The sequence below is a fragment of the Panthera pardus genome, unplaced genomic scaffold, assembly GCF_024362965.1.
Source record: "Panthera pardus isolate Hobbes unplaced genomic scaffold, ASM2436296v1 HiC_scaffold_16, whole genome shotgun sequence".
Classification (NCBI taxonomy): Eukaryota; Metazoa; Chordata; class Mammalia; order Carnivora; family Felidae; genus Panthera; species Panthera pardus.
The window spans coordinates 90,869,261-90,890,488 of NW_026526721.1; the positions used below are offsets into that span (position 1 = coordinate 90,869,261).

At 34.7% G+C, this 21,228-nt stretch overlaps 2 protein-coding genes across 3 annotated transcripts in view; one reads left to right on the forward strand and one right to left on the reverse strand.

Annotated features, from left to right (window-relative positions):
* The window catches only part of NAALADL2 (N-acetylated alpha-linked acidic dipeptidase like 2), a 1,333,736-nt gene that overhangs the window by 1,071,927 nt on the left and 240,581 nt on the right, over positions 1–21,228 (reverse strand). The gene's annotated exons all lie outside the window — the stretch shown is intronic.
* Positions 714–1,458, forward strand: LOC109275147 (cyclic AMP-dependent transcription factor ATF-1-like). The gene is given in 2 exon segments (XM_053904169.1): positions 714–1,263; positions 1,266–1,458. Coding segments are annotated over 2 exon segments (714 nt in total). The 3' UTR covers positions 1,430–1,458.

Below are 21,228 nucleotides of genomic sequence, written 5' to 3' on the forward strand. Positions count from 1 at the left end.
AGCACGAATGGAGGAGAGGCAGAGAGAGAGGGAGACAGAAAATCCCAAGCAGTGGGAGTACGGAGCCTAAAGCGAGGCTCAAACTCACCAAACCTTGAGATTATGACCTGAGCCAAAACCAAGAGTGGGATGTTTAACCAACTGAGCCAGCCAGGCACCCCTGGTAATAACCATTATTAACCTCACTTTAAAGAGGCAGAAATTGAGGCACAGATAGGTAAAATGACTTTCCCAAGAAAACGTTGCTATTAAATAAAGAATAAACATGGAGAATATAGAGTCTGTGCACATCCAAAGCCCACACAAAAATTGCTACTCTAACGAAAGTGAAAAGTTAATTGAACCTATGCAACACAGAGTTGTGTAAAACATTAAGTAGCACTTCCCTATCCCTTCTAATCAACCACCTTCAAGTAACCAATGTGAACAGTCCATTGTTTCCTCCCATGCCTTAAGCTCCGAAAAATGGGATCATGTCTCACCACTGTAATTTGGGATGGATTTTAAGTGTTAAGTCATTCCATTTAGGGTCACAGAATATCTTCATTGGCAAGCAGCTACAATTATTCACATTATTTTCTATCCTTTAATAATGTCATAAAGTGAAGTTTGGGATTCTGGGACATTTTTGTGAAATTTATTTTTAAGTGTTTTAAGTGTTTTATATATATTTTTTCATTATTATGAATGACAGTTCACCCACCACAGGTGCAATGGTATCATTATCAGAAAGTGAGGAGTCTCAGGACTCATCAGACAGTATAGGTTCTTCACAGAAAGCCTGCGGGATGCTAGCATGGTGTGCATCTTGCAGAAAAATTTTGAAAGGTTTATCTTCTGAAGATACATGGGGCAGAACAGAAGAAAGAGAAAACCCTGGAGTTTCTGCTGTCACTTCTATGTGTGTCCCAACTCCCATCTGTCAAACTAGCAATGGACAGTACATTGCCATTGCCCCAAAGGGAGACTTACAACTGGCCAGTTCAGGCACAGATGGAGTACAGGGACTTCAGACATTAACCATGACAAATTCAGTCAGTACTCAGCAAGGGACAATTCTCCAGCATGCACAGACCTCCGATGGACAGCAAATACTTGTGCCTAGCAACCAGGTGGTTGTACAAACTGCATCAGGAGATATGCGCACATATCAGATCTGTACCACCCCTTCAGCTATTTCGCTGCCACAACCTGTGGTAATGATATTTCCTGTGACACTTATATCTCAGACAACTAAGACAGATGACCCCCAACTGAAAAGAGAAATAGGTCAATGAAAAACAGAGAAGCTGCGCAAGAATGTCTCATAAAGAAGAAAGAATATGTGAAATGCCTGGAAAATCGGGTTGCAGTCTTGGAAAATCAAAATAAAACTCTAATAGAAGAGTTAAAAACTTTGAAGGATCTTTATTCCCATAAAGGTATTTGATTAAGAAAGAAAATATTTTTGCAGACTTCCTAAAATTTATATGGGATTTCTTTTCTTTTTAGAGGAGGTTTATAAATTAAAAGGCCAAAAATGAAGCATTTTATTTAGGCTTTTGCAATTCAAAGATAAATATCTTATGCAAGACATCTGGTGATAGAAGATAAAATGGAAAATGAGCTCAAGGAAGTCACTGACACAGCTGGAAGCTCTGGAAAAATGAAACCCACTCAAGAAGCGGGAAGTGAGCTTTCACCAATTTGAATTTCTGAAATGACAATAATCCAAAAATGCCAGAGAAGATGAAATTTGGTAAATGGATTTTTAAAATAAATCAGTTTACCTTATAGGTTTGCATTTCTTACCATTTCCTAAAGTTTACATTTTTCAATTGTGTGTGTTTATATGTTCTATTTCTGCCAATAATTCTAAATTACAAATAGAAAAGCTAATATATAAGTAAATATATAAATCATATGTTCTGATTATGTATACTTGTTCTATTGTCAGATCGTTGAAATGTTTTTTTTTTTTTAAGTTTGTTTCTTGGACTTGAGATGGGTTTTGAGACTTGTGTTTAACCATTTTTGAGGTTTTGTCCTCAAAGGCATCTAAGATATATGAATGGAGTAGGGTGATTTTGTAACATTTTTTATCAGAATGGAAAGAGAACTTCTGTTTAAATGTTTGATACTTTTCTATTTAAAAGTTTGATACTTTTAAGTGGTTTGTTTTTTGGTTACTCTGGTAATTGAGATTTTCTACAAATATATAATAAATTGTTTTTTGATTCTATATTCTGTATGCAGTTGAATATACATTACCTATTCGGTTGTGCTTTAATAGAATGGAATATTTACAGGCTCTTGAAATGATATTAGAATATTTTTTTAATCTTTTAAATGTTTATTTATTTTTGAGAGAGAGACAGAGAGACAGAGTGCAAGTAGGGAGGAACAGAGAGAGAGGGAGATACAGAATCTGAAGAAGGCTCCAGGCTCTGAGCTGTCAACACAGAGCGTGACAGGGGTTCAAACTCACAAACTGTGAGATCATTACTTGAGCTGAAGTCCGATACTTAACTGACTAAGCCACCCAGGTGCCCTGATATTAGAGCATTTAAAAAAATTTTTTTTAAGTTTATTTATTTTTGATAGGAAAGGAGAAACAGAGCGTGAGTGGTGGAGGGGCAGAGAGAGGGAGAGAGAATCTGAAGCAGGCTCCAGGCTCTGAGCTGTCAGCACAGAGCCCCACACAGGGCTCAAACTCACGGACCGCGAGATCATGACCTGAGCCAAAGTCGGACGCTCAACCGACTGAGCCACCCAGGCACCCCTACAGCATTTTTAAAAAACCTTCTGAGGATGCATACCAAAGTTTTCCAAGAGGATTTTATAATCAATTTAATGTAAGGTTTATCAGATTCTAAAATAGTATGGTTATTTTTTTAAATTTAATGTTTATTTATTTTTGAGATAGAGACAGAGCATGAGCAGGGGAAGCACCGAGAGGGCGGGAGACACAGAATGCGAAGCAGGCTCCAGGGTCTGAGCTGTCAGCACAGAGCCCAATGTGGGGCTCGAACCCACAAACCAGGAGATCATGACCTGAGCCAAAGTTGAATGCTTAACCGACTGAGCCACCCAGGCGCCCCAATCAATGGTACATGTATAAGAAAAGTGACTGCCAATATATTTTTATAGCTAATCTTTATAAATTCTAAAGTTGAGTTCTTAATGATTATTTTAAATGTTTATATAGTTTAGTAAAAAAAAATACTTTGCATCGCAAAGTATCCTCTTTATATTATGAGAAGTAGTTTCCAGATTGGCTAATACTTGAATTGCAAGTTTTGTATGCAGTTTATCCAAAGCTCAGTAATGCCATCCATACACCAGTGTTTAATCTCTGTATTCCAGTTTGTATACACTTTGAAATTGTACTGTAAAACTAATGAAATTGTACTACAAAACTATTGTGCACTTCTTATACAATACGTATCATATTGTCTGTGAAATTAAAGGATATCTGATAAAATTAAGTTTTCTGAATGTTAATGTATACAAAAAGTGAAATCCACCAACAAGATAGAATTATTCCAAACATGCATGCACTCACATGAGTCAGCCCACCAACAACCCACCGGCAAATGTGTAGAAGAATTGTACAGGTAGTTTGTACAATATGTATTAAGGCAAATAAACATAAAAGATGCTCAATTTTATCAGTGATTATAGAAATACAAATAAAATCAAATGACTGGAAAAATATAAAAAGTCTGATAATATCCAATACTGGTAATAACAAGGAATAATCACAACACTACTGATATACAATGTAAATTTGTACAACCAATCTGGAAAAAAAAATGTCATCCTGCAACTAAAGTTGAAGGTAAATACAAAGTGCTTAGATTTTTGAGCTGGCAACTCCAGCAAGGTATATGCCTTAGAGAATTGTTATATCGATCTAATAAGAAAGAGCTTTGCAAAGTGAATTCCATGAATTAGCATTATCAGCATCACCCAAAACCTAGTTAGAAATGCAAATTCTCAGGCCCTACATACACCAGACCTACTAAATCAAAATCTCAGGGTGGGGGGGGGGGGGCAGGGGGGAGGTGGGTTGCACCAGAAATCTGAATTTTATTATGTTGGTGTTTGATAAGCACTTCAGTGAAATACATACATACTGTCTATTCTCTTCGTGAATTCTTTATTTGTGGATTCACCTATTCTCTAAAATTTATTTGTAACTTAATATGCTTCTGTTTCCATTGGAAGATGTATACATGCACAGAGTAGTGAAAAATTTACATCATCTTAGGTATACATTCCCACCTGAGGTTAAACAAAGAGACCCTCTCATACTATAAACAAGTGTCCTTCCTGTAGTCTATTGAGTGGCACATTTTTTTCTTGCATTTTGTGCTCTTCGTGTATGATTTTGCTGTCTCTAATGGCCCCCAGTGTACTACTGAAGTGCTGTCTCGTGTTACTAAATGCAAGAAGCTATGTTGTGTCTCATGGAGAAAATCCATGTGTTGGATAAGGTTCATTCAGTCATGAGTTATAGTGTTGCTGACCATGAGTTCAATGTCAATGAATCAACAATATATATTACATAAGGTGTCTTTAAATAGAAACACACATAAAACAAGTTTATGTATTGATTGAGGAAAATGTTGTGACCAGAGGCTCCCAGGAACTTATCCCTGTATTTCCTCTGGGGTCAATGATGTAGTATTGGCTAATTCTGTGTTCTAATCAACTTTATAAAACATAACTACTATGAATAATGAGAACCAGCTGTATAGAAGTACTGCCTATATTAGAAATACAAAAGAAAAGAAACGAAAGAAACCAAATGTCATTGACAGGAGAAAAAGGAAACTTACAATGGCATAATCACATGATGAAATATAATACAGAGGTGAACATTAGTTGATTACATAACTAATATGCACAACATATGTATGTAATGTATAATTACATTAATATTATAATATGAATGACAAAATGATGTTAAATGGAAAAAAAATCCCAAGAGAGGAAATTCAACATGATCTTGAAGTCCAAAATCATGAAAACTATATATTGTTTAAGGACATAAACATATGTGTCAAACTGTAAAAATTAAAAGCAATGTAAAAAAAAAAAAACCCAAATTCAGGATTGAGTCACCATGAGACTAGGGGAAAACAGAGATATGATAAGGAGAAGAATTTATATAAATACAAGCTGAGTATTGGATACAAAAGTACTCAGGATATTATAAAAATACAGGAAAGAATGGATGGATGGTAAGTAGTACAAAGGGTGTGCATGACAAAGAGTTTTTGAAAAGTTATGGCAATGTTATAGTTACCATATGTGAATCATTGTTAGTTTTTATACTTATGTAATGACTTACTTGATAAAACTTTTTAAACAGATACTAACTTCAAAACATTTTGTTTGGAATGCAAAAGCAAGAATTATTAACTTGAAGTGAAATGGTGGTTTATAATGTTTTACTGAAATATAAAGACCATAAGCATAGACTAATCACATTAAAGAATAAATATATTTACCTTGTGACTTAAGGTTTATAAGACTCCTCTAAATATATTTAAATCTATTCTTAGTTAAATCTATTCTAAGGCATTGTTATTTTTAGATGAAGCTGTTTTAAGAGGTTAAAGAACTCAAAGCACAAAAATCTAGGACTTCAGATTCCAAAGCAGTGTTCTTTAAAACTATATAGCTGCAGTTATTATAATCCCTAATATCTGAATATGTACAGAATGGTTTCATAACACTTTCAAGTAATTTTTAAATGTATTTTATATGATCTAATAGTGTAAAACTCACCTAAGGTGAGTATCAGCTATAACAAACCAAAATATACTATATTGCATATTATTCATATAAAATGGTTGAACGGATTCCCAAGATCATCATTTTCCCCATCAGCTGTAGTGCCTTAGCACAATGAAGCCACCAATGCTCTCACTCTTATACTTTCTCTTTTTAAATATTTTTAAATCAAAGATTGCATTAGCCATGGAACTTCAATCTAGTGAAGAGTCCTTTGAGTGATCTTCACATTTGGTCAATTACCAAGTGTGAACTTTCAACTGTAAGTGTTTTATATGTGGTATAAATCTAAGATCAGCTTTAAAAACCAAAGTGGCTATCAACTTGATCAAATAATTAGTGCACCGTTCTCTAGTCTATCATGGATCAGAATGCAAATATATTACTTCGAAGATATTCAGTACAATCAGACCATTACACTTGAATAACATTAAAGTAAATTTTAATTTCTGCCTGGATTAAAAACATAACACAAAGAGCCACATAATATTTTTCCTTCCTTCCCTTTTCTAGGAGGTTGTCTGTGGACACTTGAATTTACTGGGCTAAATAATATTGTTCTAAGTAAAAGCCTCAGTAAATTGCTGAAAACATTGGAACATAAAATAAAACTCAGTAGATTTACTGAAAATATTTTTTTCTTCACTTAACATGGTTACACAATGTGTCAATTATCTAGTCACTCAGAATTCTGAGGAAGAAAGAAACAACTTTCTCTATAGAGAATCAGTTGGCTTTCATAATACTCAGAGTATATTTGCATAATAACACTGCTACAGCTGCAAGGTTAAATCCATTAATTTATTGGGAACAGAACAGGCTGTTCTGGTTGGCTGTTGCAAAAATTGCTTTTTGCACTTGTCTTCTCCACCATCAAGTATTTGCTGCGAGCACACAATTACTGCAGCAAAGCCTATGTTGCCAAGCAAGGAACCTTATTTAACATGGAAAGTGGCAAACACTTCACTTTCTGAAAATGAAAAAAAAATTAATCCTGAAAAGCTTCCTTATTAACATTTTCTCCTTCTCCAGTTGTTTCATAGGATAACGTAGAAGATGGCAATTCGGATGAAGGCTAACTAGATGAACCCATTTCTGCAGCAACTCTCAGGTGCAAATGTCATCCCTAAATAGTCTCTCTTCACAACTAGAAATAATCTCAAAGCTTCCATAGGTTTTTTTCCCCTAAACAGTAAATTTAAAAATAGAATACTTACCTCCAAAAGTCAGTAACCGAACAAAACATCTGTTGAAGCTCACATTATATACTCAAGAACAGCTATTTAATAAAGGGAAGGCAAATGTATAGCATTTATAGGAATTTATAACAGAAATCTTTAAAACAATAAAGGGATGGACCAAAAGTTAAATTACATTTAGAAAATGAACTCTATTCAAACAGGTATCAAAAATGAATATAACCTATAACTAAGTTGAGAAACTTTTTCCTGCCCAGGAAAACTAAATCACAAAACAAAAATTAAGGACTACTCAATTTTTTTAATTAGATAATTTATAAAGTATTTACCTTGTTAAAAAATAAAGTCAGTGGCAAACATAAATAAATATACATTTATTATTAAATCCAGGTCAGTGTAGACTCCGGAGTGAGAGGAGAAAGTCAGAAAAAATAGCAGAGACAAAGAAAGAGTTGAGGGAGAAAGGAAGTAAAGGAAGAGAAAAATAACAGTATAAAAAATAAATAAACCCTTTCCTTCATCATCCCAATCACGCTTCTTTCTATACCTACTCTGGGCCCAATAGAAATGTAAATGGTTAACTAAAGGAATTCTTTGAATTTTTCCACAAAAAGTTAATATTCAATAAATAATTTCAGTATTATGTTAGAAATCCTTTAAAAAGCACAAAAATGACAAATATATGGGGGAAAGGGTTCAACAGTACGGTATTTAGGTAAATATGGGGACATTTTCCCTTAAAACTAAGAATCTCAATATCACAGTATTTGTACATTTCATTACCTACAGTAACAAAGCATTTTTGTGCCTTGGTTTAGAATGCCTGTCTCTCCACATTTTTAACCTGTCAATTTTCTTTTATTCTTTCAAGGCCCAAGTCAAATATATTCCCATCTATAAAGCTATCCCAGATCCCCACAGTCTAAAGCAAATGTTTCTTCTTCCAAATCCCCTATTACTTATTCTTCCTTCTATTATGAAACTGAATTTGTATTACAGTCAAATTGTGTTTCTTGACGGAAGAGGATGTCATTTACCTATTAGACCCGACACCTTGAACGATATTATAAAGTGAGCTTGTAAAACCTATTTAGGAATCTATGTTGAAATTCCCCCAGCAAAAAAGTATTTTGTTTGCCTAATTCCATTATGCCAAAATGTCTTCTTTACTTTCACTTAAAAAAAAAATTCTATGCATCATTAACTGAGACTGACCATCCTTTAATGTGGCTCTCATCAGTCTAGCAGCCAGAGTGATATTTTGAAAGCATAGGTCAGAGCAGGTCCCTATTCTGCTCAAAAGTTCACAATGGTTTCCCATTTCAATCACAGTACAAACCAGAGTCTTTATAATGACCTACAAGTTCCTTGCTCCCTCTGACTTTGTTTGTTCCCACTCTCTTCCCACCCCTCCATTTGAATGACAGTGACACCCTCAGTAGGCTTTTCTCACCACAAGGCCCTTGCACTTGCTGCTCTCACTGCCTGAAATGCTCTTAGATAACCCCACGATTCACTCCTTAACCATCATATCTTTATTCAAAAGCCACCTGAGCTAGACCTCTCTTCCCTACCTTATGTAAAATTATGCCCCCTGACACTTCCCATTCTTTTTCTCCACTCTATTTTCTTATTAACAAGTATTTCTCCCTAACATAGAATACACAGACACATCATCACGATGAACACCACCACCATACGTATTTGTCTCACAAAAAATATAAGCTCCAGTAGGGCAGGGATTTTCTTTCCAGACTTACTCACTGTTCTGTTATGAAAGAATAAATAGAGTGTGACCCATAGTAGGTCCTCAATAAACATACTGAATGTTGACTGAATCAGGAGAATTTTTTCCATATCTTTTGACAAAATGCCTTTGAGCATATAAACATACTTTTGTTGGCATTTGCAGCCCTGTTCTACTTTTTAAGCTTTTTACAGAAATGGCTATGTTCCAAGGTTGGAGGGTAGAGAACCAAAGTTTAGCTAGTATCCAATGTGGGAGCAGAAAAGTCGACATTGAAATGCATTGTGTTGAGGCAGTGGAGTCAAACAAGGACAGAGAATATGCGAATCACAGTTGTCTCTTGCTTACCTTAATCAATAATAAAGTTTAGAATATCCTTATATTAGGACTTAAGGAATATATACACACACATCACATAATTCGGAAATATTTGCACATCTATGTTCATAGCAGCACTACTCACAACAGTCAAGAGGTGAAAGCAATCCATATTTACTGACAGATAAATGTAAAAAGAAAATGTGGTATATAAAAACCATGGATTACTATTAAGTTTTTTTTAATGTCTATTTTTGAGAGAGAGAGAGAGAGATGGGGTGTGGCTGGGGGTGGGGCAGAGAGAGACAGAGAGCGAGACACAGAATCTGAAGCAGGTCCCTGGCTCCAAGCTGTCAGCACAGAGCCCAATGCAGGGCTCGAATCCACAAACCTTGAAATATGATCTGAGCCAAAGTCGAAGCTTAACCAACTGAGCCACCCAGGTCCCCTGAATACTACTAAGGTTTAAATGGTAAGGAAATCCTGTCATGTGCTACAGTATGAATGTACCTTTGAAGACATTATGCTAGTAAAGTAAACCAGTCACAAAAATTCAAATACTGTTGATTCCATTTATGTGAAGAATTTAAATTAGTCAAACTCATAGAAATAGAAAGTAGAATAATGGTTGCCAAGGACTGAGGGGAGGGAGAAATGAGGAGTTGTTGTTCAATGTGTATAGTTTCAGTTTTACAGGATGAAAAAGTTCAAGAGATCTACTGTACAATGCTGTGAATATACTTAATGCTACTTAATTGTATACTTACAAATCATAAAAATGATAAATTCGAAGTTATGCATTTTTTACCACAATGAAATATTTCTTAAAAAGTAATGATGGCTGGAGCTCTGCAATGCCAGATAAATCAAATGTGTATCCATAAATGCAGATTTGTGCTTTCAAAGGCTATTTCCACCTTAGTTTATTTACAGAAAGCAAATACTACTACACAAATACTGCATTTAATGACAATTGGAAACCATAAATTTTAAGCTGCTCCTCAAAGAAAATTATCTATAAGGACACTGAAATTTTTTTAAGTTTATTTGAGAGAGTGTGTGTGAGCATGCACAGGAGAGGCAAAGAGAGAGGGAGAGACAAAATTCCAAGCAGCCTCCATGCTATCAGCATAGAGCCCAATGTAGGGCTCAATTTCACAAACCAGGACACTTAACTGACTGAGCCACCCAGGTGCTGCTAGACATTGACTTCCTTCAAAATAACAAAATTCAGGGGCACTTGAATGGCTCAGTTGGTTAAGCATCTGACTTTGGCTCAGGTCATGATCTCATGGTCCATGAGTTCAAGCCCATGTCAGGCTCTATGCTGACAGCTCGGAGCCTGGAGCCTGCTTCAGATTCTGTGTCTCCCTCTCTTTATGCCCCTCCCCAGCACATGCTCTGTCTCTCTCTCTCTCAAAAATAAATGAACATTAAAAAAATTTTTTTAATAACAAAATTTATACTGGAGTACAGTTATTATTTTTAATTTATTATGATGATATTTTTTTAGTAGGCTTCATACATAGTGCAGAGCCCAATGAGGGGCATGAACACACAACACTGAGATCAAGACCCGAGCTGAGATCAACAGTAGGAAGCCTAACTGAGCCACCCGGGTGCCCAGGAGTGTAGTTATTTTTTAATTAGAGAAGACACTGTATTTGTTTCAGAAGTAATAATTCAATAATTGTAAGTATTTAATACTTACAATTCACTTTTAGTGCTTGAAAGTAGTTGAAAATAATTTGTGTTCATGCTCTTAAAACTGGCAATTCCTGTACATCTATGAATAATACTGCATAGACACAATTTAATGAGAATGCTAATTATCAAAATCTTTGTTTGACTTAATAAAAACATCTGGTACCTATATATTTTGCTATTACATGCTAACTATATCCAAATAAAAATCAGTGTGTATTATGTATTTTCCTTTACACAGACATGTGAATTGAATTGTGTTTCTCCACCAAAAAGATATTTTGAAGTCCCAACTGCCAATACTTATTAATGTGATCTTTTTCGAAAGTCTTCACAGATGTAATCAAGTTAAGTCAAAATCACACTGGATCATGATGGACCCTAAATCCAATGACTGGTATTATTATAAAAGAAATTCTGACACAGAGAGAATGCCAAGAGACAAAGATTACAGTGATGCACCCACAAACCAAGAATGCCAAGGATTGCCAGCTACCACCAGAAGGTAGAAGACAGGGACTGACCAGATTTTCTCTCAGAGCCTCCAGTGGGATTCTTCCCTGTCAACAACCTGATCGTGGACTTCTAGTCTCTGGATTATAAGAGAATAAAGTTCCATTGCTTTAAGCCATCCAGTCTGTGGTAGTTGTTAGAGCATCTCTAGGAAGCTAATACAATACAAAAACATCTGCATGTGCAAAGGAGCAAACTATGCATGAAGGAACATGGACATTTGAATTTCAATTTCACAAACCTGGGTTCAACTTTGCTCTACTGAATACTTACACTATGATGCTGAGCAAGTTACTTATCCTCTAACATCTACTCTCTTCTGTAAAACTGCAATAATTGCACTCTGAAGATTAGCTGAAATAGTATATAATGATGAAAACCTGTCACATGAGTTCAACTAATAAAAGTAACAACACCAGATATTAGGGCTGGGTTGCATACATAATGCTCAAATGTACCAATACTTTTAGTTAACTTCATGTTTTCTTCATGTTAAATACATTAAAATTAGTTTCTCCAGGAATAGAGATATAAAATACAATTCATTGCCTAAAATTCACATCCTCCTAATGCAAAACTGATAGGAATGCAAATGGATAGGGTTGCAAACACCTATACATGTGATTTCAATGACCACTTTCATTCACTATCCACTTACATACCATATTATTTATTATAAAAATGGACTATGTCCTTGGCCTTTAATCAGAACTTACATTTTCTATAGAATATTTTTTCTTCTGATAGTAGTACAGTACTTATTTAACCTTGAAAATTAATAATAGCTTATAGATCATAGTGGTTGCAATTCAGCATTTTAGGATGTTCTGTGGAAAAGTAATTGTATTTTCAAATATCACAGATTTGGAAAGTCAATGACAAATTCCAGTATGTCCACAGAAATATGTGTAGAAAAGTGAATGAATGGTCTAGCAAGCAAGACAAATGTGAAATGTTGTGAGAATTAGATTCAGCCTTTGGACACAGAGCCTAAAAGGCATAAGAGGGAGAGCTCTGTTCAAATATGTAAAGGTTCAACAGAGAGGAAAGAGTATCAATTTATTCTGCATTGTTCCAGAAAACAATATTTGGGTGATCAGACCAAAATTATATAAAGGCAGATTTTGAATCAATATGAGAAATAGTTTTATAACAATCTGAGCTTTCCACAAATGAAACAGGTTGCCTTGAAACAGTACAGATATTTCTGAAAAAGTTGTTATCATCATCTGCCAAGGCTCCTGTATAGTTGGGCTAGGGAAACTTTTGAGTCCCACAATTTCAAGGTTTTTTTAGATAGGAGCAACCAAACTTATTTTGTAGCTAACTTGAAGGAATACAGACTTTCAAACAAACTGACAATTATACTGAAAACCCACTGTTAAAATTTGGCTTTCCTGACTCAAAAGTTAAATCTCAAAAGATGTTCAATAGACATAGGAAAAGTTGATCAATCTCATCAGTTATCCAGAAGAAACAAAACAGAACAAAACAAACACATTCACCCACCAGAATGGCTAACGTTAAACATACTGACAATACCAAATGTTTAAAATGAAGTGTTGTGTCTATGGTCATACCACCCTGAATGTACCTGATCTCATCTAAAAGGAAGTATTGTGATGTAGGCATGATTTATTGTTCCAGGTATGTAAATTTTAACACCCATATTGGAAAACATGTGGATATCTACTAAAGCTGAAAATATGCATATCATATAGCCTAACAATTACACACTAGGTATCTAGCCCTCCCCCCAAAATTCATCATAATATTAACTAAAAGGCATGAATACAAATATCCAGAGCAATAATATTCATATAAATAATCAAAAGGCTGTCAACAAGATAAACTGACACAGTCTTTCCAGTGGAGTATATAGTAATGAAAACAAATGGACTACTGATCCAGCAGAAAAATGAGTGAATCTCAGTAACAATTCTGACTGAAAAAGTCAGACGCAAAAAGGCACATACTGTATGATCCCATTTTTAAAAAATATTTTTAATGTTTATTTTAAGAGAGAGAAAGAGCGTGAGTAGGGGAAGGATAGAGAGAGAGGGAGACACAGAACCTGAAGCAGGCTCCAGGCTCTGAGCTGTCAGCACAGAGCTCGACACAGGATCGAACTCACAAGTCATGAGAGCATGACCTGAGCTGAAGTCGGACGCTCAACCGACTGAGCCACCCAGGCGCCCCTGTATGATTCCATTTTTATAAAGTTCAGTAAGAGGTGTATCTAACCTATGGTGTTAAAAGTCAGGATTATAGCTATCTTTGGGGAAGAAGGAGGGTTCCTGGAGTAATAATAATATTCTATTTTTCTGATGGGTAGAGAATTCATGGTATAATCTTTACCCTGAAAAAAATTCATCAAGCTTAACATTTTTTAAACGTTTATTTATTTATTTTGAGAGAGAGAGAGAGACAGCAGGAGAGGATCAGAGAGAGAGGGAGAAAGAAAATCCCAAGTGGGTTCAGCACTAACGGTTGTCATGAACCATAAGCCAAAATGAAGAATTGGGACGCTTAACCTGACTAAACCACCCAGGCACCCTAAGCTTAACATTTTTAACCAGCATACTTTATGTATGTTATACTTCAATAAAATGTTCATATTTTTAAATAGTTAATTTGCTATCTGTGAAATAAGAATATATGTGGAAGTCCAGAAAATGATTTCTATACTTGCTCATCTAATAGTTTAGTAAAAATATTTAAATTCCTTGCACAGTTTTCCTTATAGAAATATAGAATATTAGAGCCTAAAGGGAGCATAGAAGTTATCTGCCCCACATCCAGGAGTGAGGACTAGATGATACAGAAAAGAAATTGAGGCCTAAAGGAGCTATCTTCCCTAAATTCAATCAATAACTAGATGCAGAACAAGGCACAGAACCTAGGTCCATGAATCCATGTCTAATGAGTTCCTTGTAGGTTGGAAATCCAGAAATTTCCTTTCATAACCACAGGACTATTGGTTTCTCTTATTTTCTTACCGTTGACCAAAAAGTGTCTTCATAATTGTCATAATTAAAAGGAAAATATCTTTCCCTTAATTTGTGGATCAGCTAGTTAAATTTCCTCTTTCTTGCAAGTCTACTAAGAACTGCTGCATAAGTGTTCAAGACACAGACATAATTTCCACAAGACTGAACTTAGAGTCTACCTTAAAATGAAAAATGGTGCTGATATTTACAAAATGAAAAATAGTGAGCTAGTCTTGTGGCTCAGCAACCGAATGTTCCACTATGGCACGCCTTCCTTGGTATGTTATAACTTCCTCCATCTTAAGCTCTGAAAGACAGCATGAAGACTGAGGGGACTTTGTTGGTTCCAGTGATCTATCAAGTGACTTCAAGAAAAGAAAAAAAATTTGCATCATTTGGCATATAGAATGCCAAATACATTCAACCCAGTGAGATAGTAAATCAATATTCCCTTTCAATTATGAGACAATGCAGCAGGCACAGGAGCACAGCAACTGCCAGAGATAAGAGCACCAAACAGAATTATCATTCAACCCAAATATCAGAAACTAAACATGCAGCTCGTTAAATTGTCCACCACAACACACTAAATGAATAACACATGAAACACACAGGTATACACATTTAAAAACACATACTATATTTAACTGATGTCACCAAAAAGGCACTTTATGTTAACACAACATCTAAGAAAGAAACATTTATGTCCACGTCAATTGATGCTAGTATTTGAAAGTAGTCATTAAAAATTCATTAATTGCTTATTGGTATGAGACTGTGCTTCTAAAACCCCATTAAAAGATGCTCATAGTTCATGATTTATGTATTGATAAAGTGTTAAGTCTATGTGAGACTATTTGCTTAACCACAATCTGGTGATCTTATATGCAATATGTCAAGTGGTCACAGGAATATGTAGCACAAAACTGAATTTTTTTTTTGATAATAAAATATTGTATGAAGAAGCAAGGTCATTTTATTAATTGCTTTAAATTTAGATTTTACATGTATTTTTCCATTTAATTACAACTACTAGTTTTAATTTTAAGTTATTTTCTCAGCAATGATGTATTTTTGTCCCATTTCAGAGGGATGGCTGAATTGCATTTGACCAAGAAATATGATACACATTGTAAACAAAGGTCTCTATTACTTTTCAGTGTTATTTGCACAACTAGATAAATATGTATGTTTGGAAGACAATATCTATAAAGATTTAAACCCGTTTCATCTTATTTGTATTTCACTCACTGTTTAAAAGGAGTTAACTTCAATGCAAAACAGCATGGCTTTATCCCATGGCACGCTATCATATTTAGATAGACATTTAATTTTCATTTTTTTCTAAGTAAATTTATATTAGTTAAGAGCAATGGAATGTATAATTAAACAAGGTCAATTTACATAAAACAATTTGTAAGCAATTTTTATGTTATTTAATATTGAAATTTGCTATAGAAAAGCAGCTAAATAATAGCAATATAGCTTTACATAAAAAAATTATTTTGCTTTGTGTCCAACTTCAGCTCAGGTCATGATCTCATGGTTCGTGAGTTCAAGCCCCACGTCAGGCTCTGTGCTGACATCTCAGAGCCTGGAGCCTGCTTCAGATTCTGTGTCTCCCTCTCTGTCTGCCTCTCCTTTGCTCGCACTCTGTCTCTCTCTCTCTCTCTCAAAAATAAACACTAAAAAAAAATCTTGCTTTGTTATATGAGTATACTCTATGTAAAACACATAGATATCAGTACATAATAAATGCAGAGCCACTTACAAGATCACGAGATTGTTCACTGAACAGTTTCAAGGAATACCACTTATTTCCTGGCCTCTGTGAATGGCCCAACTGTAATTGCACAGTGCACACCCAACATGGCCATACACTATGGCCCTAAATAAGCACCACAGTAAATAATTCAAATGTAATGAAACTACAGCCAAGCTTGGGGTGCCTGGGTGGCTCAGTCGGTTGAGCTTCCGACTTCAGCTCAGGTCATGATCTTGCGGTTCTGGGTTCGGGCTCCGAATCTGGCTCTGTGTTGACAGCTCAGAGCCTGGAGCCTGCTTTGGATTCTGGGTCTCCCTCTCTCTCTGCCCCTCCCCCACTCATGCTCTGTCTCTGTCTCTGAAAAATAAATAAATATTAAAAAAAATGAAAAAATTCAGCCAAGCTAATTTTTTCATGAATTTCTATACACTTACAAAGTTAGGATTTTGATTGTTTTCCTACAAACCATCCTATCACATAAAATTTCACACTTAATGTATTCCCAAGTTTTCTCTGAACAGGAATGCTTTTATTAACTCTAGTCAAGTTATCTTGCCTCATTCATCTCTTTTGGGGCAAATATTCCTTTGGAACTCAATAGACCTCAGTATACAATCCCACTTCTGCAACTTAATTGATATTTTAATAACCAGGAGTCATCTAGAAAAGGTTAAATTATGTTTTAAGCTTTCTGCTTAATAAGGAAAGCAAGTGAGTGATAAAGTTGTTCCATGTTTCTCCTGTGAGTCATCATAAATGAGACACTAATTTTGATAATACCCCCAATAACTTTTTTATAATGACATAGAAGCAAATTTCATATTGCTTGCACTCTACATTTAAAGCTCAGACCAAGGAGTTTGTAAAATTACTTCTAAAAACATAGCTTTATCTGAGATAAAGTTAAAAATAATATTAACTATAACATAATCACAATTGACAGCACATATTGTTTCCCATATATGAGGTACTGTGCTAGAAGCTTTAGACAAATTAACTTCTTTAATCTTCAAATAACTCTAATTTTTTTTTAATTTTTATTCTTACAGTAGAGATAAAGAAACTGAGGCTTTCTCTGAGATTGAGCAATAGCTTGTGTCATCCTAATCACTATGTCTTCACTTCTCACCTTGAGGGAGAAGAAATACAAGTTTTACCAAAACACATCAGGGCTACTTGCAGGAACTCTACATGTCCCCAACCTTTAGATATGTCCTGTCCAGGTGGGGTTCCTCCTAGTTCTAAGTCACTGTGGTAAACAGTGACTAAGTAGAAAAAGTTTTGGGTACCTGGGTGACTGAGACAGTTAAGCATCCAACTCTTGATTTTGGCTCAGGTCATGATCTCACAATGGTCCATGAATTCAAGCCTCATATGGGGCTCTGCACTGACAGAGCGGAGCCTGCTTGGGATTCTCTCCCTCTCCCTCTCTCTCTGCCCCTTCCACTCCCACTCCCACTCTTTCTCTCTCAAAATAAATAAATAAACGTTATTTTAAAAAGTTCTATACCTCATGTATCAATTAAGAAAAAAGTTTAAATCGGCACCAATAATCCAAAAGAATTAAACTGCATATCCTTCAAACAATTATCATTTAATATTATTAAGTAACCTATTCACAATAGGTGGGTAATTATGAGTTCAGCAATGTTTTCTAAGAATGGAATATAATATTCTATATTATTAATAAAAAATCAAGTAAGTGGACTCTGGGGTTGACATTAAAGACTTTTAATCTAAACCCATCCTGAATAGATGCCACTTGAGGAAATAACTATGAGCAAGGCCAAGACTTCCCTCATAAAATAATTATAGATAATGTCCCAACCACAAACAAATGAACACTTTAGGTGCCAAAGACCTTAATGAAGCTGAATCTTTTTATTTAATCATACTTAATTGAAAGTAAGACCTCTATACATGTAGAGGCTACACGTTTCCCTATCTAATAACCATCGATAATGATACACCATTTTTACCCTGTACATAAGTGCTTCAATATTGATTCTTCCTGTAAGTTATAAATAATGCTTTCTTATTAATAACCTAGAAAGAATTACAGGATCAAACATAATATTTTTTAAGATAAACTAATTATATTTACAAAAAGGTTTCTGGGTCAATAGCTTTTTATTTAATACAGGATATTATTGCCCTTGCTCCAAAAAAATGAATACACTTTCTTAGTGGTAGTAAGGCAAAATTCCATTCCTCTTGTTTACTAAAAAATACAATGTGTTTTCTTAATAGAATTGTGCAGAGGGAAATGACCATTTATTTCAGATGAATTTTAATGAAGGTAGAATGAATAAAATATGTCCATTAATGAACTCTTAAAGTTAAATATATGACAGTATGGATAAATCATTTTTTCACATCCTCAGAGATGCATAGTTATAATAAAATGAGAATAAAGATCTTCCCAAACTGATATTAAAAATCAACCTACAAATTTTTAACAAATATTATGATTTTGAAAAAAATCACTCTATCTTGGTACTTAGTTTTCCATATCTAATGAATATAAATAACTTCCCAATGTTAAAATGAACAATCATAGAGTATCTTAAGATTCTGTAAGAAACAAAATGCATATATTAACACTGAATAAGTTAACCTTATTCAGTGAAAATTGCATCTATCAGTCAAAAAAGATACCAAAAACATTGAGCAATTTGAGATATTTGATTAATAGCTCAACTAAATTCACAAACATCATTAAAATAGTTTCCTTCTATTAATCTTTTTGAAAATAGCTAATACATTATTCTATTATATATATTATATATATTTTTTTAAATATAAAATTAGAAAATTTTCTAGAAAAGTGGCTACATCTTAATTTCTAATGGCCTAGAATGAATGGCAGGCATTCTTTCTTTTTCTTAATGAAATGTTTATTGTATTCTATATATTCAGATTCTTACATTCAAAATTCTGTCTCAGAGAAGATAAACTGTTTCAAGCAAAGCCCCAGAAGTACACAGAGGACTCATTAAAGAGAGGTGAGAGTAGGATTAGGGGAACCAACAGTGAAGCACACAAGGACTAATGACAATAGGAAGCCCATGGGTTTTAACAGGAGCAAGAAGAGGGGGCTGTGCTACTGGAACCCAGCAAGAGTGAGAGCTGTTGTAAAGGAGCCACATGATAAGAGATCTGGCCACAGGTAGATGAGTTTGCTTCCATCTGTCAAATACAGTCCCATAAGGCTTAGTGATAAATATCCTGAGCTGTCTCTTCCCACTCACTGAATTCTTTCCTGACTCTTCTATTGGCTGAACCCTGCAGAGTGAGAAGGCTAGTGAGTCTGCATGATGCAGTTCCTTAAGATTATTCTTTTAGGGTACAGAACATGCAGACAGCAGGAAAATGGATCTGAGAGGCAAAAAGAGGATAACCAGCAGACTTACCCTGTGACAACCATTAAGCTGGTATCTGGGAAACAAAACTGAGCCTGCTGTTCCCCTTACCCTTTAATGAGTCTGCTTTTTGCTCTTTACCTATGCTTCAAATACAAAGTAAAGAATATGAACTAGATTTCCACTTAAATTGAAAACAAAATTTAGGAATATATACTATGTTCATATTGGAAAATGAAGAAAACAAGTTCCTCTTTCACTTTGCTTCTATGTTAAAGAAAATAAAATGAATACAATAGCCATCCAACTTAATGATAATATATACTCTTGATTTCAAGTACTAATGACACTTGTTCCAAAACAAATTATATTGCAAAGAAAGTTATTTGGATGAAAGAATGATTATTACTTTTACATCATATCAATACAAAAAATGTCATCTGTATGAAATTACTGGATCAAAGACCTTAAGGTATTTACCTAAGCCCTCCTGAAAATGAAATGTGTAACTTTTAAAACCGTAAAGTGTACCTCACTAAAATAAAACCACCTAAACAAAAAGATGGAAAGAATCTCCTAGCCATTCTTTTATCCCTTATCTTTCTCTCCCAGTTATTTCTTTTTATATTGTCACATCTACACCCAAGACCTTAAGAGTAGATCAAATTCAAAATTTAAATTAAATACACAAATCAAAGGCTTTCAGTTAAAGATACTATTTTTTTTACATATATTGCTAAACAATGGTTATAATTTATTTTTTTTAAGTTTTTATTTAAATTCTGGTTAGTTAACATAGAGTGTAATATTTTTTTGGTGACAATATAAATGATTCAACACTTCCATATAACACCCAGTGCATTTGCACAGCAAATGCACTCCTTAACCCCCATCCCCTATTTCCTGCGTCCTCCCACCCACCTCCCTTCTGGTAACCATCAATCTGTTCTCTATAGTTAAGAGTCTGTTTCTTGCTTTAACTCCCTTTCCCTTTTTTTTCACCTTTGCTTCTTGTTTTGTTTCTTAAACTCCACATATGAGTGAGGTCATATGGTATTTGTCTTTCTCTGACTGACTTATTTCCCTTTGGATCATAATCTTTAGCTTCATCCATGTTATTGTAAATGGCAATATTTTATTCTTTTTTATGGCTGGGTAATATTCCATTGTGTGCGCGTGCGTGCGTGTGTGTGTACATATATCATCTCTTCTTTATTCATTCACTAGTTGATGGCCACTTGGGCTATTTCCATAATTTGGCTATTGTAGATAATGCTATTGTAACATAAAGGGTGCATATATCCTTTGGTGTTAGTGTTTTTGTACTCTTTGAGTAAATTCCTAGTAGTGTAATTGCTGGATCATAGGGTAGTCTTCTTTTTAACTTTTTTGAGGAAACTCCATACTGTTTTCCAGAGTGCTGTACCAGTTGACATTCCCACCAACAGTGCAAGAGGGTTCCCCTTTTTCCACATATTCACCATACCTGTTGTTTCCTGTGTTGTTGATTTTAGCCATTTTGACAGATCTGAGGTGATATTTCACTGTAGTTTTAATTTGTATTTCCCTGATAACCAGTGATATCAAGCAACTTTTCATGTGTCTGTTGGCCATCCTTATGTCTACTTTGCAAAAATGTTTCTTGGTGTCTTCTATTTTCAATTGGATGATTCATTTTTGGGGTGTTGAGTTTTATAAGTTATTTTTATGTTTTGGATACTAACCCTTTGTCAGATAGGTCATTTGCAAATATCTGCTCCCATTGCATAGGTTGCCTTGTAGTTTTGTTGTTTCCTTCACTATGCAGAAGGTTTTATCTTAATGAAGTCTCAATAATTCAATTTTC